The sequence below is a fragment of the Metopolophium dirhodum genome, chromosome 1, assembly GCF_019925205.1.
Source record: "Metopolophium dirhodum isolate CAU chromosome 1, ASM1992520v1, whole genome shotgun sequence".
In the NCBI taxonomy this organism is placed as follows: domain Eukaryota; kingdom Metazoa; phylum Arthropoda; class Insecta; order Hemiptera; family Aphididae; genus Metopolophium; species Metopolophium dirhodum.
In genome coordinates, this window is record NC_083560.1 from 106,894,764 (window position 1) to 106,910,097 (window position 15,334).

At 27.0% G+C, this 15,334-nt stretch overlaps 1 protein-coding gene across 1 annotated transcript; it reads right to left on the bottom strand.

The window, feature by feature from the left end:
- Nucleotides 1-5,409: 5,409 nt before the first annotated feature.
- Nucleotides 5,410-15,334, bottom strand: LOC132933616 (ras-related protein Rab-5C). The gene is made up of 5 exons (XM_060999881.1): nucleotides 14,309-15,334; nucleotides 8,612-8,787; nucleotides 8,363-8,514; nucleotides 8,072-8,288; nucleotides 5,410-8,007 (listed from the first exon to the last, which is right to left on the bottom strand). The coding sequence occupies exons 2-5, from the start codon at nucleotides 8,772-8,774 to the stop codon at nucleotides 7,904-7,906; spliced, it is 636 nt and encodes a 211-aa protein (XP_060855864.1). The 5' UTR covers nucleotides 8,775-8,787; nucleotides 14,309-15,334; the 3' UTR covers nucleotides 5,410-7,903.

Consider the following 15,334-nt stretch of genomic DNA (forward strand, 5'->3'; position numbering starts at 1 on the left):
CAAACATAAATAATTCAGCCTTATGAAATCAAAAAATAATAAATAATAACAAGTTTAAAATAATAAAAACAAAAAAAATTTTATTATCTATTAGGTTTTTATAAAATATTCAAATTTGAACCCAATATGGCAATATATTCCTAAAACATGTTTTTACACAAAATATTCTTTAACCATAAAATATTCTTTATGCGCTAAAAATGTTTCTATATCAGTTCATAGGTAAATGAATTGTCGAGAAAACTTATCCAATTGGAGCTGCATACTCTCAGTAAAGATATGTAAAAACATTAAAATCTAGTCTCTAGTTATAACTTATAAGTTATAACCAGTGTTTGGAATCATTGATTTTAATTAGTGATGACTGATGAGAACAATAAAAATAACTAGTGATTCTCATATCTGAATTCAACTGAAGAATGACTTGATTATCTGCAATATCTCTTTTTATCTCAAATAATGATAAAAAGGAAGATTATACAAAATCCTTAAGTAAATAACATGTAAAATTCAATGATTTTTAGAAATTTACCACTAGTAATAAAAGTAAAACTAATTATTTATGAATAGGCTTGGAGCCTAATAGTACAATACAATTAATAGTAATAAATGAATTTGAATAATATAACATAATTAATAGCAATTATATAAAAAAAAAAAGTAAAATATAGTAGTAAACAGATTGCAGTAATATTATTAGTAATATCATTTTAAGAGAAGCTTAGGTGCTCGTTACCAATGTGCATCATGTGAATGGAATTATTTCTACCATAGTTGGTGTTGTGGAATGGAACAACAAAGTAAGGATTTGACCTAGTTGAGTGAGAAGGAACTTTAAAATGTAATACAGAAAGAAGAGAGGGAGCATCTACACGTCCGTCAATTAGTTGGTGCAAAAATACTAAATTAGCTTCAACTCTTCTATCTGATAGACAAAAGTTTGAGTTTTTCATCACTGGTAATCATGCAATGGATATGAAATTTGCAAAATAAATGCATAGATAATATAAGAAGGGATAGGACATGCCTATACCAGTTCCATATGGGGCCGTGTGCTTTTTTGGGGAAGAGAGAACGTAAAGAGAGAAAGACGATTTGGGGCTTTTTAAGGTTATGTGCATAACTATTTTATTAAATAATAATGATAACATGATAGTCAGTTATATTTAAATATTTGTCAGTTTGTATTTTGATTGTTGTGCCACTTGTGCCTGGAAAATTACTCTAAACTTTGTTAAATATTTAAAATATTTATTATTATTTATCAATTATCATATCAATATTTGCCCCATATAACCTTAAAAATAGTATCACTAAAATTTCATGTGATAAGTTCTTATGTCCTATCCATTCTTATATTATCTATGAATAAATGACGCCGAAGAACTAAAATGCCTTAGTAATTATATTTAGTAAGTATTAACTAGTAAGTAGATGTTAAATCTTAAATACAATTATTATAAAAAAAAAAGTTTACCTGAAAGTCAAATAAATTTTCTACGAGCTTTTAAAGATAGACATTCAATATTTACCCTAAACTTACAAAATCTCATACAACGATATTTTTATTTTATCGTTATTCAAAAACTGTGGATACTTGAAATCAGGGACTGGAACTGTACCGAAATGAACCGGTTTTGGAACCGGAACCTCACCGAAACTCCTACTTTAAATTAATTTGAAAACCAGAACCCCACCGGAACCCTTATTTAAACTAATTTAAAAACCGGAACCGATACTTTTTTGTGAAGGTCTTTTACAGTTAATTTCGGTTTAGTTATGACTCCATTATTTTTATTTATATATCATTGGTAGGTAATAAGAACAAAACAAATATGTAGATACTATATTATCATTATTATTATTATTAAGAGATTTAATAGTATTTAAAAATAAACATATTTCTATTTCACCTACAGAGATTTCTACGTAACAAACGTTAATTTAATACAAAATAGAAATTGCCAACAAAAATAAGTCATTATTTACTGCACTGTCTGCACAATAATATATTGCATACTATAATAGTATACATTGTTACATATTATTATTTTTATTTTATTGATTTCATGGACGAGTCACCATTAAAAAATGAAAAAAAAATAAATGGTTTGTACTGTTATTATAAGTAGGTATTCTAAAATGCTTTAATATTCACATATCACATATTATTATAAGGTTATAAGGAACATGTTTATAATTATTATACATCTATGAGGTAAAGAAGGTAAGTATCTACTGATTCAGATAAAAATCCTGTGAAATTTTAACATGCTTTCCAATATATTATCTAGTATCTACTGGAACCCACAACCGCAGAGATCTAGCCTAAAAAAATATAGTATGTAGTACTACTGACGAGATTAGAAATTACCTAAATGATTCTCCTTAAGAGGACGCTACACCCGCATGTGTTGTCTCCGTCTTACATATGCACAACATAGCAAAATGCTGTTTTGCGCGGGAAGGAACCGAGAAGGTTACAGTCATAACTAAGAAACGAGATTTTCACCACATAAAAAAGAGAACTTTGGCTGTGCAACGTTGTTTTTATTTTTCTGATATCACTTATACTACAAAAGTTCTTGCTGTTTCAAAAACCATTATTGTTTGTGTTTTTTAAACTTGAAAAACTTTTTTATATAAGTTATATCAAAAAAATAAAAACAACGTTGCACAGCCAAAGTTCTCTTTTTTATGTGGTGAAAATCTCGTTTCTTAGTTATGATTGTAGCCTTCTCGGTTCTTTCCCGCGCAAACAGTTTTTGCTATGTTGTGCATTTGTAAGACGGAGACAACACATGCGGGTGTAGCGTCCTCTTAAATCAATGCCATAGCGAGGCCCTTTAAGGTCAAACACAGAATTTTATACTAGGTATCATGGAACAATAGAATAGAAAACTCGATCAGATACTATACTACATAGAAATCTGTGAGTCGATCAGTCAATACAATTTTAGATTCACTGGTTAGTGTTTTATTGTGTATCGAGGTGACCGGTATTACCCACTGGCTGTAGTTCCTCCAGTCAACCCTACCTCCTTAGGAGGACGTAACACGGACATTAATTGTTGTCTCCGTCTTACAAGTGCATAACATGGTAAATGTATGATTAGCAGATCACGTATAGCTTCGTTAATTAAAAAATTATAGTGAATCGACCTATAAGAAAACTTGAAAGTAAGAACCACGAATTAAGATATACATATATACTTAAAGGTGGGTTCCCAAGGCGTGTAAGACTCGGCGAGCCACGAGTCAAATACGCTGGCTTGGTACACTACATTTGCCGTGGGTACACTATTGCTCGTCTATAGGCGCAGTATAGCTCGGCCAGGCTCGTGGCTATCTGAAAATTGTCGGTCCGATGTGTCCGCACCAAAGGAAAAGAGCCGTGCATTTAAACAGCGTCCCCTATAAGCCTACTGTAGTGAATTTTGATTTTATTTAAATGTTGTATGCATTTTGATACACACTCATAATATACCTTTTTTAGATTTTTTAAACTACAAAAATTAAAAAAAATAATTTAGTGTAATTTAATAAATACGAAATGGGGAAATTATAAGGTTCTAGAGTTTATGGAGTTATGTAAAACCCACGTACAATCCCGATCGTAGAAAACGAAATGTAGTGCAACTAAATGAAAAAAATGTAATTTCATTACGTCGAGTTTTTTTATTTTAGATTCTGAGCGGAGCGAAGAAGCTAGTGATTTTACAATGATTTTTTTTTTATCCTGTAAACAAACTTTCCACTAGAATGAGTGCTTCGATTTCAACATAAAGTATCTTATCTTTTATCAAATTGGATCAAAATGGTGCTTTAGAGTTTAGAGAGGTCATTTTTCGATTTTCTCAAGTTTTATAAGCTACAGGAGAAACCACAGAACAATAAAATTACGAAAAACTGCTAAAAACGGGATTTTAATTTCTAAGACTTTGTTTATGACTTTAGAAACAAATAAAATATAAAAATTACTTAATTCCTACTAGAAATATATTATATACAGATATACAATTAATGGTTACTTTTATTTATTAATACATATTAATTACGATTCATACATATTCTTTCGACGCTCAGAATCGTTTTTTATCGAATGCAATCATTGCATTCAAATCGAATACCTTCTGTAATAATACACTATCCTGTCCAAGAATCGAAGACCCCGCTGCACTTACCCGATTTTTTATTTTATAAATGTCAATAACATTTTATTTGTCGGGTACTCGGATCCGGCCCCTGCTCATACTAATATCATTACTAAAAAATCATACTAAAAAATATATAAACACGGTTATTTTTTAGACATTATAAGTTTTTATTTGAACGAAATTACATATTAAAATTAAGAATAGCGGTTTTAGTTATTTTGTTGTAATTCAAAAATATTATTTATAATATTATATAAAACTTTTAAAATATCGTATACGAAAAACGATTCTGAGGGAAGACGGTCAGGTCAATCAGCCTATGATATTACTAAGTATATTTGATGATATTATTGTGAATAAAGTAATTTATGTGGAACCTTGTTTTAAATTTTCAATCCTTAGCTATAAAAGTTAATTTTTTAATAATTTTTAACTACAAAATCATTTTCAAATTTCAAATTTGATACATTTTGTCAAAATTTGAACTTTAAATGCTTATAAAAAAAAATTGAAGACGGTTTGTCAGCCAAGGATATTTACCGACATCCTACATATTACACTTGAAGGTACCCTATATGTTAATGAAAAATATTATGGTAGTTAACATATTAAATTTAAAAACAAAACATTTTTATTGTAGGTATGTTTGAAAATAAAAATGTTGGTTTATTTCAACCCTCCACCAATGTCGAATGAAGGTACCTTTATTTGAATTGTTCCAGTAATAGTTTTAAAATGTAGGAAACATCATCTCATAGATAGTGTCTAGAATCTAGATACATTTTCCTGTTCACTATATTACATTGATTACATTGCATTCATAAATAAAAATCATTATTATGTACATATCGAAGGATTCAGTTAAAAATGTACAAAAAAAATTGGTGTTTCTCCTTTATTACTCAACGCTGATAGAGGTTTTAAAATATAATTTATATTCATTTATCACTCTGTAAATATAACTTGTAGTAAAAATATGTTTCAAGCCACATTGTATAACTGAATAACAAAATATTGTTTTTCAAAAATATTCATAAATAAATAAAACCTTAATTACTGAGTTATGACTATACTCTATTCAAAATGAGAAACGCCGCAAAAGCGACCAGTTTTGTAGCCTATGGTCAGGCAACACTCATTTGTCCCCCATCGTGTCACACACCTCCACAGTAGCTGGCCACCATGGGCGTTTCTTATTTTGAATAGAATATAGTGAGGAAATCACAAGGAGCATTAAAAGAATAAATTAAAATTATATGTTTTGCTAATATTTTATTTTACATTTTTAACAATTTTAAATTAGTTTTATACAAAATAAATAAATTAAAATATTGTAATAGAATACATTGGGGTACATGTTGATTATTATTATTATTATTATGTTTTTTTTGTAATTTTGTCATATGTATTTATTTATATTGTTTAAGGTTTAATAAAAACAATATATTATATTATTAATTTGTGTGATTTAGTAGTATTAAAAAAATTAACTACTCTCTCCTATTTCATACTTTAATTTTGAAAATCTAAGCACTTTACTATTGTACAATTACTGTGTACATGAATAGAGAACAATTTTTAGTTAAATATTTTTGGTTTCATTGCATCTAACAAAAATGTCAACAACCATAACCATTTTTCACATAAACCCATGTGGTCCTAATAATAGGTCCATAACCAGTATCGCATAAGTTCTTATCATATATACATTAAATTTGTCTGAAATGCGAATGACATAATGCCATACTAACAGGGCCGTCCTTAGGATTTGCAAGGCCCAGGGCGAAAACCAATTTTACCATTTTTTTGAAACGCGAGGCCTCCAAATGTAAGCAAAAAGCGCGAGCCCCAGGGCCTGGACCCTGCTCGCTTCCCCCCCCCCCCCCACCCTAAGGACGGCCCTGCATACTAAATGAGAAATCATAATCTTTTTATAGATACTGTTTGTTTGTAAGCTAAGTTACTGTTACAATATATATATAATTTTGGACGTAATGCGCTGCTGTTCATACCTATTTTGTACATCTCACATGCAAAACTATTGCCTATTAGTATGTAACTCAACTATATTTATTTTACTATGTTCATGTTTTATATTATATATATTTATATAATTAATAACTAATTTTGTATCATATGTACATTTTAGTGGTATTATATACTAATATACTACTGTTTATATATAGTATAATTATTATTACTGATGAACATAAACATAGTCATTAAAATAGATACAGTTGTTACAGTTTTATTTGGTCAACACAAAAATTATTAACTAAAAAGAAATTAATGTGATTATGATAACATGGATTGTTAATTTAAGTTATAAGATAAATATATATTATAGAAATAATAATAATAATAATAATATTTCGTGCATTTAATAAATAAAATAAAATATAACTACTCATAGGGTAGTAAATTTGATTAAAAAAATATACATTAATTTTATTGGTCAATACATTTCAATTGTATCTGTTATTCATATTATTATTATTATTATTTTTTATACATAAACATTTTAACTTTAATATATATTTATATATTGCAATCATATTATTTTTAATGGAATTTTTTATACATACAATTTTCTAAATACCATCATAATAAATATAAAATAATTTATCAATGCAATAAAACAATTTAAAAAAGCAATAATAATAATAATAATAATAATAATAATAAACAAAATAATAAATTGAAATGAAATAAATATGATTTTGTAATGATAAAATACAATATTTGTTTTATATTCTTCCACCATTTACACAAACCTAGTTACTAAACTGCAACTAAAATTAAGAAATATACAAAGTAAATTACATAACTCTAATATTTTTGGATAAAATGTATAACAATAAAATTCTTATATACCATCAAACAAATAGCTAGTAAATTTATATATATATATATATATATATGTATATATGTATAGACTTAATAGTTTAAATTTTAATGGTTTTAAAATAATATATAATATAAAATGTGATTAAATTTTAGTAACACAGAATACATACAAGTTATATTATTCTATAAATAAAGTTGTATTGAGGGTTGATTTCACCAAAAACGTACTAATCACAATAATCGGAAATGTTTAGAAGAAACCAAACAATGTAACAATGTGATATTAACAATGTATGGATTTCACCATTCTAATCGCGGTTCAAGTAAAAACATCACAAAAAAACATGGTTAAATTTCTTATCACTTTAACAGTGGCTTAGTTGTGATAGGCTGTAGGTACAATAGTTTTTGTATTAAACTAATTTATTTTCAATAAATAGGTTATTGGGAAAATATTTAATTGAAATGTACACTTTTAGGTTCACAATAATTAATTAGGTTAAGACCTATTTGACTTGCTATGGTAAAATATTTTAACTATATTAAAATTGATAGTAAAAACTTGATTGAGTAAAAAAAAAAACCTTAAATACAAACAATAATTTATTGCTAATAAAAAAAGTTGAATGAATGAAAAAAAGTATTAACTATTATTGAACGACCAACATTATACCAATATTGACATTTTGCTGGCTCAATATACTCACATTATGTTTACAGAGAAGCATAATGGAAATAAACAAAACATTTTATATATATTATTAGATAATATATTGATACATACATTAAATGCAAATTGATAAATATAATTCTGAGGCTTAATAATTTTACAAAGCTATATAGTTTATTAGATGATTAAATGTCAATAATCCATACGAAAACTGACTTGATTTACTGTATCACTTACAACAGCTGCTAAGGCTCTTATTAGCTCCTTCAGATTCAACTAGACGTCGACCCTGCCCTGCTGTATTAGTTGTTTCATTCTTAGGAAGTTTTTCAGCTAAATCAATTTAATTGTAAAAATAAAATAAGTTTTTGACACATTTTTGATTTAAATTACTAACCAATTGCCTTAAAAATTTCGGTCACATTAGCACTCGTCTTTGCTGATGTTTCCATAAACAGCAGTCCATTTTCATAGGCATATGTTTGTGATTCATCAGTCTGAACACTTCTCATAGTATTTAAATCTAACTTGTTTCCAGCTAAAGCTATTACAATACCGGGTGTTGCTTGTCTTTGAAGTTCCTTCACCCAATTTTTAGCTCTTTCAAAGGTATCCTTTTTAAAGAAAAATCTCATTCATTAATATCTTAAAATATCTACAGTCTTAAAAGGAACAAATATATTATTACTTGATTAGTAATATCATAGACTACAATAGCTGCTTGAGCACCTCTATAATACATTGGTGCTAAACTATGGTAACGCTCCTGACCAGCTGTATCCCAAATTTCAAATTTTACAGCTACATCATTTAAATGAATTGTTTGGGTAAGGAAAGCAGCTAAAGAAATACATCATAGTATGAGAATAATTAAATTATTATTATTATAATAAAGTTAAGAGTTTAAAATAGGAGTAAGCAATTAAACAATACATACCACCAATGGTACTCTCTTGGTATTCATGAAACTGGCCCTTTACAAATCTAAGTACTAAACTAGATTTTCCAACTGATGATTCGCCTAAAAGAACCAACTTGAACTGACATATTTTTCCTGGTGTTTGGCCATTAGGTCTCTGTGGTACAGCTCTGTTGGCCATTATATATTTATTACTGCAAAGAGAAAAATATATTTAAAGTTATAACTAAGTGTTAAATAAATTGTATATTATACCTAGTAATAATGACAAATAATTTATATAACAAATAGATATCAATAACACCACATGTAATCAATTAGATAATTGTAAAAACACAGGTCCACAAATAAGGTAATATGGAATTGATTTCATAGTATACTTTATACTTTTACACATCCCATGTCGTGCGTGTTTAAGAGGATGTCAGTGCAGTATTTGTTTTCTCTATCTGGCCCGCACGTACAACATAGACAAAACGCATTTACGAAGAGTCATTTTTTCTAAGTCTTTCACCTCACATTAAATCAATTCAAAAGTAAAATCTATCAAATATCATTAGGTATAATTACGTTTATAGTTATTGTAACCTAAATATATCCAGAACTATTTATTCTTGTTCGTTTTAATTATTATATCTGTATTTTTTCTTGTTTCTATTCTTGTTTACTTATAGGTACCATATTATGTCTAATTTATATTTATATTTAATATCTAGTGTTATATTCATTATATTTACTAAAAGGGTGGTTACCCGTTGATTTATAAAATAAAATAAAATAAATAAATAATATCATAAACAAAATTATCATAACGAAAAAAATCAATAAAATATATCAAAAAATGTAAGCTTGAAAATTGAAAATTTTTTTTATTGAAATTTTCTTAACAATTTCAACTTTTTTTGAAAATTTGTTTATTAATGTATTTTTCTTAACACTGTTAATTATTTAATTATGAATTAAACGACTGTGAATATTAAATAAAACATATTTATCAATTATAAATAGTTCTGACTTGTGGTATTGTGTTAAAACTAGATAAAATTAAATTTTTAACAACTACTCATCAAAAACAGTTTGGGTAAAATATTGTGGAAATAACTCAAACAATAAATATCAACAAAAAAAGGAAAAATTAATAAATGTAGGAAAGCGTTTATATACCATCATTTATACTGAAGTAAAAATACAATTTTTTTACAGCAGTTTAAAGTTTGGATTTTGGATTTTCTATATTATGTTTAAGAGGATGTCTCTGCACTGTTGGTTTTCTCTCTCTGGCCCACGCGCAACAGACAAAATGCATTTATGCAGAATCACTATTTTTTATATTTTGAATTAATCTTAGAGTAAAATTACCTATTACATAAATTTAAGAGGATAATATTACACCAACATATCGGTTTTATATTTTATTGTTTGTATTAAAATTAACTTTGTATTGGATTTTCAAAAAAAAAAATGTTGTACCGAGTGTTGTACCAACATTTAAATAATGTTTTAATTGTTTTGAGACAATATTTAGACAAATAAATGTCATACCCTCAAAAATATTATTCTCTATCGTTTTTGTAATGGGTGAACTAAGATTACTCAAAAACATAAAAAATGATTCTGCGTAAATGCGTTTTGTCTATGTTGTGCGTGGGCCAGAGAGAGAAAACAAACAGTGCGCTGACATCCTCTTAATAGTAGGTACCTTTATGAATTATTAAAATAATATTAAAATGGGTAAATGGTAATACGAGTACACAGTTATAAATATAATTATGTAGGTTAAATATATTATAAATGTATTACTATAAAATATCAAGGAATTAATTTGATAAATTCTAAAATTTTCATAATTATCAACTTTTTGAAAATGTTCACGAAATGCAACAAAATATGTTCATAAAAATGTACATCCCCACGGGTATATAATAGGTGTATTAAAATTATATATTAAATTTTAATTAATCTAGAAATAATTGAAACAATTAAAAAAAAAATGGAATATATGCTCATTAATTATGATCTGGAGATTATTTTTTTAAGTTCTCTGGTAGTTTAGGTAATATAATTTACTTTTTATTTTTGTCTTAACACCAAATTCAGTACTATTTTTAAAAGCGATAACTTAACCCTTCAATTTAGTTATTTGTTGTAAAAATTGACATTCAAGATAAAATAGACAATAAATAAATATATAGATATATATATAAAGAAATAAGTTTAATAAAAATAATAGTGGACAATACTTCTTTAATACATTAAATTATTTTGATTTGAATTGACTATTAGTGATTATCAATTTATATTATTGTTAAGACATTTATAATTTTCATTGTTAACTACTTATTCATTATCTACTTGCTACTCACAGGTATAGAATAAGAATAAGAATTTTGAATTGATTCAATAAGTATAAGCATTTTTTTTCGAGAATTCGCAGACTATACTTTTCAAGTATAAAATCTGTTTTATATACCAAAAAATTAAAAACTAAAACTTCTATTTTGAATTTTTTTTTTATAATTTTTAGGTTGTTTTTTTAATATTTAGTACATATTTACAAATTATATGAATATTTAGATTAAGAGGATGTGATACCAGCATGTGTTGTTTCTTTAACAAGTGAGTAAAATAGCAAATTTTACGCTGAGCAGATCACATTAAGTTCTGTTAGTTTAAAAATTAGAGTGAATTGACCTCTTTTAAAATTTAAAGGTAAGATTATTATCTAGGCAACATCATAGGCTTTTAATTATATTTTAATTAAGCGAGTTATGAGTATTTAAAAATTTTTAATTGTTTGTACATATACACGCTTTATAATTAAAATATAAAAAAAACCTATGAGATTGCCTAGATAATAATCTTACCTTTAAATTGTATAAGAAATTCACTCTAATTTTTAAACCAACAGAGCTAAACGTGATCTGCTAACCGTAAAATTTACTATGTATGCACTTGAAAGACGGAGACAACACATTTGGGTACCAAGTCCTCATAAACTTAATTAATAATTTAAAATATTAGCACAATACATTTTGTTCTGACCTATAACATTTGTCGATCGTTCTATTTATGTTTTCAATACAGAGGTAAGAATAATTTACTTAAATGTTATATCAATATGATTTGTGTTGTGACAAAGCAATACTAATTTAAGTTCAAATTAAGAAAAATTGAAAATAATTATTTAACTGTAGTTAAAAAATCTAATTTGTATAGACTTGAAACTTTTCACCAATACCTATGTAAATTATTATTTACAATACATAATTATTTCAAAATAGATTAATTTTAAATGTATTTATACCAAGAAGCTATTCACAATGTTCAACATTAGTGGGTATTGACTTATAAGTTAATAACATCTACTAAAATTATATGAAATAATTTGTGGTCATTAGCCATTTAAATATTGTAATAGTAAAGTTTTACAGTAAAAGAAATTGTTAACTGCATTGCAGTTATACATTTTATTTATGCAATTTTAAAAATGTAATACATGTTTTAGAACTTATTTTATACAAACGCTAAGTGACTAATAGCTTAATAATATTATGTGCATAAAGACCCAACGAGATTTTTAAAATTCCTACATGCGTATAGGCAGATAAATGATTAATAGGTAATTAGTAGGTAATTAAACTAGGTAAATTTTTTAACATAATTAATAAGATGTTTTTTTCTCAGCATTTTCTACAGTAAAATATAAAGATGTACCTACCTATACAATTTTTAAATTTATTCTAGTGTTCTTAAGAAGGTCTTACATTACTGAAAAGCACAAGATATTTCAAATACCTAAAATGTTATTTTAATGTTAAAAATAAAGATATTTTCAATAAGAAAAAAAAGACAAGGATAAGTATTTTGATTTATTTTTAATCGTAATTATAATAGTAATGGAATACAATTGGATTTAATCTAAGTACATTTGAACATTTATTAATTATCCAAACTAATTAGAACTGATTATCAATTTGCCAAGATAATGGTTTTCAATAAGGAACTATACGTTATTATTTAACTTATTAAGTACATATTATCCTACATTATTCTAATCAATTATAATATTAACTGAATGATTGTTTTTTTTTTATTTATATAATTGATTCTCAACTATACAAATAAATCAGCATTTAATGCGATTTAATAAAGTATTATCTATAAGACTATAAAAAAAACTAAATTAACACCTATTAGGTATATTTGATCTTTTAAATATCTTAGCCTTTAGGTACAAAAAAATATAGTAAGAGCCAAAAATGAGCCAATCTTAAAATTAATTTAATAAATAATCAAAAACAATTATGGGTAGATATGTTTCAAGGTATATTCTATGACTTAAGTATAAGATCTAATAAAAAGGAAAATTTTAAAAATGAATTTGAGATAGGTACAGGTTTTTCAAATTTTCAGTTCTATAGAATTTGAAAATTATATTCTATAGTTTAGTTATAATACTTGATTATAAAACTTTCCCCACTAATCTACTGCGGAAAATCTATTAACAGTGTATTATTTTGAAAAAAATGACTTATCAGGCGCCTTGAATGCCATTTTGGAAAACATTTATATATTGTTTGAACCAAATTCAAAATGTTTTCTGTTCTTAAATTATATTCAACAATTTACAGTATATCTAAATGTATATCTTACAACAAGATTAAAGTCTTCTAGTCAACAGTTTTAATAACAAAACTTATTTTAACATTGAACAGATATATTTTTAGACCTACCTATTCTACTTTTAAAACTCAAATACCTACTAATAGTAATAAATATTTTTAAACCTACGTTTAGGCACTTCAATACATCTGAAATATTCTCAAAAATACCATTAGGTATTGTTTTTACCAAAACATATTTTAACAATGACTTAATTCCTTCCGCAAAATTTCAGAGAAATTTAAAAAAGCTTTCAGTGTTGTGCCCCCACCCAAGGGGGGGTTAAGCAAAATCCTGGATATGCCACTGAATAATGACTAGGTATCTAAAGTAATTTCATTAGGATATTTAGTTTTATTTAAATTATACTTTTAATATGCTTCATATTTTAAAATTTACCATGACCAACCACATAATTGCTTGAATATTTTGCTATGTAATAATATTAGGTACTTAGTTTAATTAGACAAAAGTTTGAAGTATATTTGACATAGATATTAAGTAATTTAATTAAATAAACCTTCTTGCATGACCCTCAAATACTATAGTACAGTAAAATATATTTTATAGACCAACTGATAACAATATTGAAACACCATCACGTAGACGGCTGAACCGACCTTGTTTTATGCTCCACTGTTGTAAAAATTATACTTTTAACTATTAATTATTACATAAACATCTCTCCAGAGAGACATATTGTACGAGAGTAGAAAAATGTTGTTAAAATATTACAAATACAACTGATAAAATACAAAAAAAATATAACCATTTGTGGTTGGACTACCTAAATAAAGAATCGATTCTGAACTGCAAAAATTTAATAAAGGCATAAACGTTTAGTACGTACTAAACATCACGATTTTAACATATGCCAAAATGCGCTTTGTCTCCCATACCTACCTATTTTATTCAAATTCTCGAAAAAAATCATAGAGTCGATCGACCAAATAGTTTAGGAGATAGTGGCAAGAAGTGGGTCAGTAGGTGGTAAAATGTTAACATAATAGGCATTGATGGTAATAATATATCGGTAATATACGTCTTACTTACGTGATTTTGGGTTTTTCTACAAGCTGTTTTTCCGCTAGGGTCCGCCGTGAATGTAATACTGTATTAATATTATATAATAATTATTATGTGAGTTACGGAATTAATGTAGGAACGATATAAAAATAAACTAAAAATATAAATATTTAAACAAACGAAAATTGTATTGAAATAATTACAAAAAAAATTAATTAATAATATTTATGCATATATATATATGTATCTTTACGTCTTATATTAAACTCTCACTGACTTCCTTTCTAATCACAGTACGAATATTTTATTGTATTTATCGCGAGCGTGTGTGTGTATGTGTGTGTGTGCGCGTGTGATACGCAAAAAGCGGAACACTGGTATACAGTGTTTAACTTTGGGAAAATTCTTCGAATGTTTTACGTCGTCGATTGATTATCACATAATTAACAGCGGCGGCGGCGGCGGCGGCAGCGGTGACGCACCACAACTGATTCGAACAGGAGACGGAATGAATGTCGTAAACGGTAAACCGTAACAACAATAATATATAATATCACTGTATAGTTGGTAGTTTTGCACAGACTGTTGTTGTCTCCCCACTGGACGGTACCGTAGTTTCGTGCCTACCAGTACTACGGAGTCGCGTATTATTATTATATTTTTTTCCTTGTCACTAGTTGGATTTGATAAAGAAGAAAAAAACTTTTAAAAGTCGCTTGTCACCGCGGATGTCGATGATACGGCGCGGCGTCGCGTATTATTATAATATTATAGACGGACGGCGCGCGGTGGCGGCGGCGGATGACGAGCGGGAGAAAGGGACAGCCTTGACGGTAGCGCTGCGAAGTGCGGACAAAAAATAAAAAAATATGTTAAACATACACGTCGTCGTGTCTCATATATATTATTGAATAATATATTAAAATTATTTCAATAAAAATGAAACATTGCAGTTTTCGATAATACGCCGTAATGGGCGTCCAATTCCGCACTGCGAACTGTAGTAGAACGTTTCGTTACATTCGATCGTTGCGGCAAAACGGGGCGTTTTCG

Bases quoted from the DNA above. Each gene is read 5' to 3' on its own strand.
- LOC132933616 (XM_060999881.1), bottom strand. From the start codon at position 8,774: ATGGCCAACAGAGCTGTACCACAGAGACCTAATGGCCAAACACCAGGA. The intron at 8,515-8,611 runs GTATGTATTGTT...GTATTTCTTTAG, and splicing joins CCAAGAGAGTACCATTGGTG to CTGCTTTCCTTACCCAAACA. The intron at 8,008-8,071 runs GTTAGTAATTTA...AAATTGATTTAG, and splicing joins CGAAATTTTTAAGGCAATTG to CTGAAAAACTTCCTAAGAAT.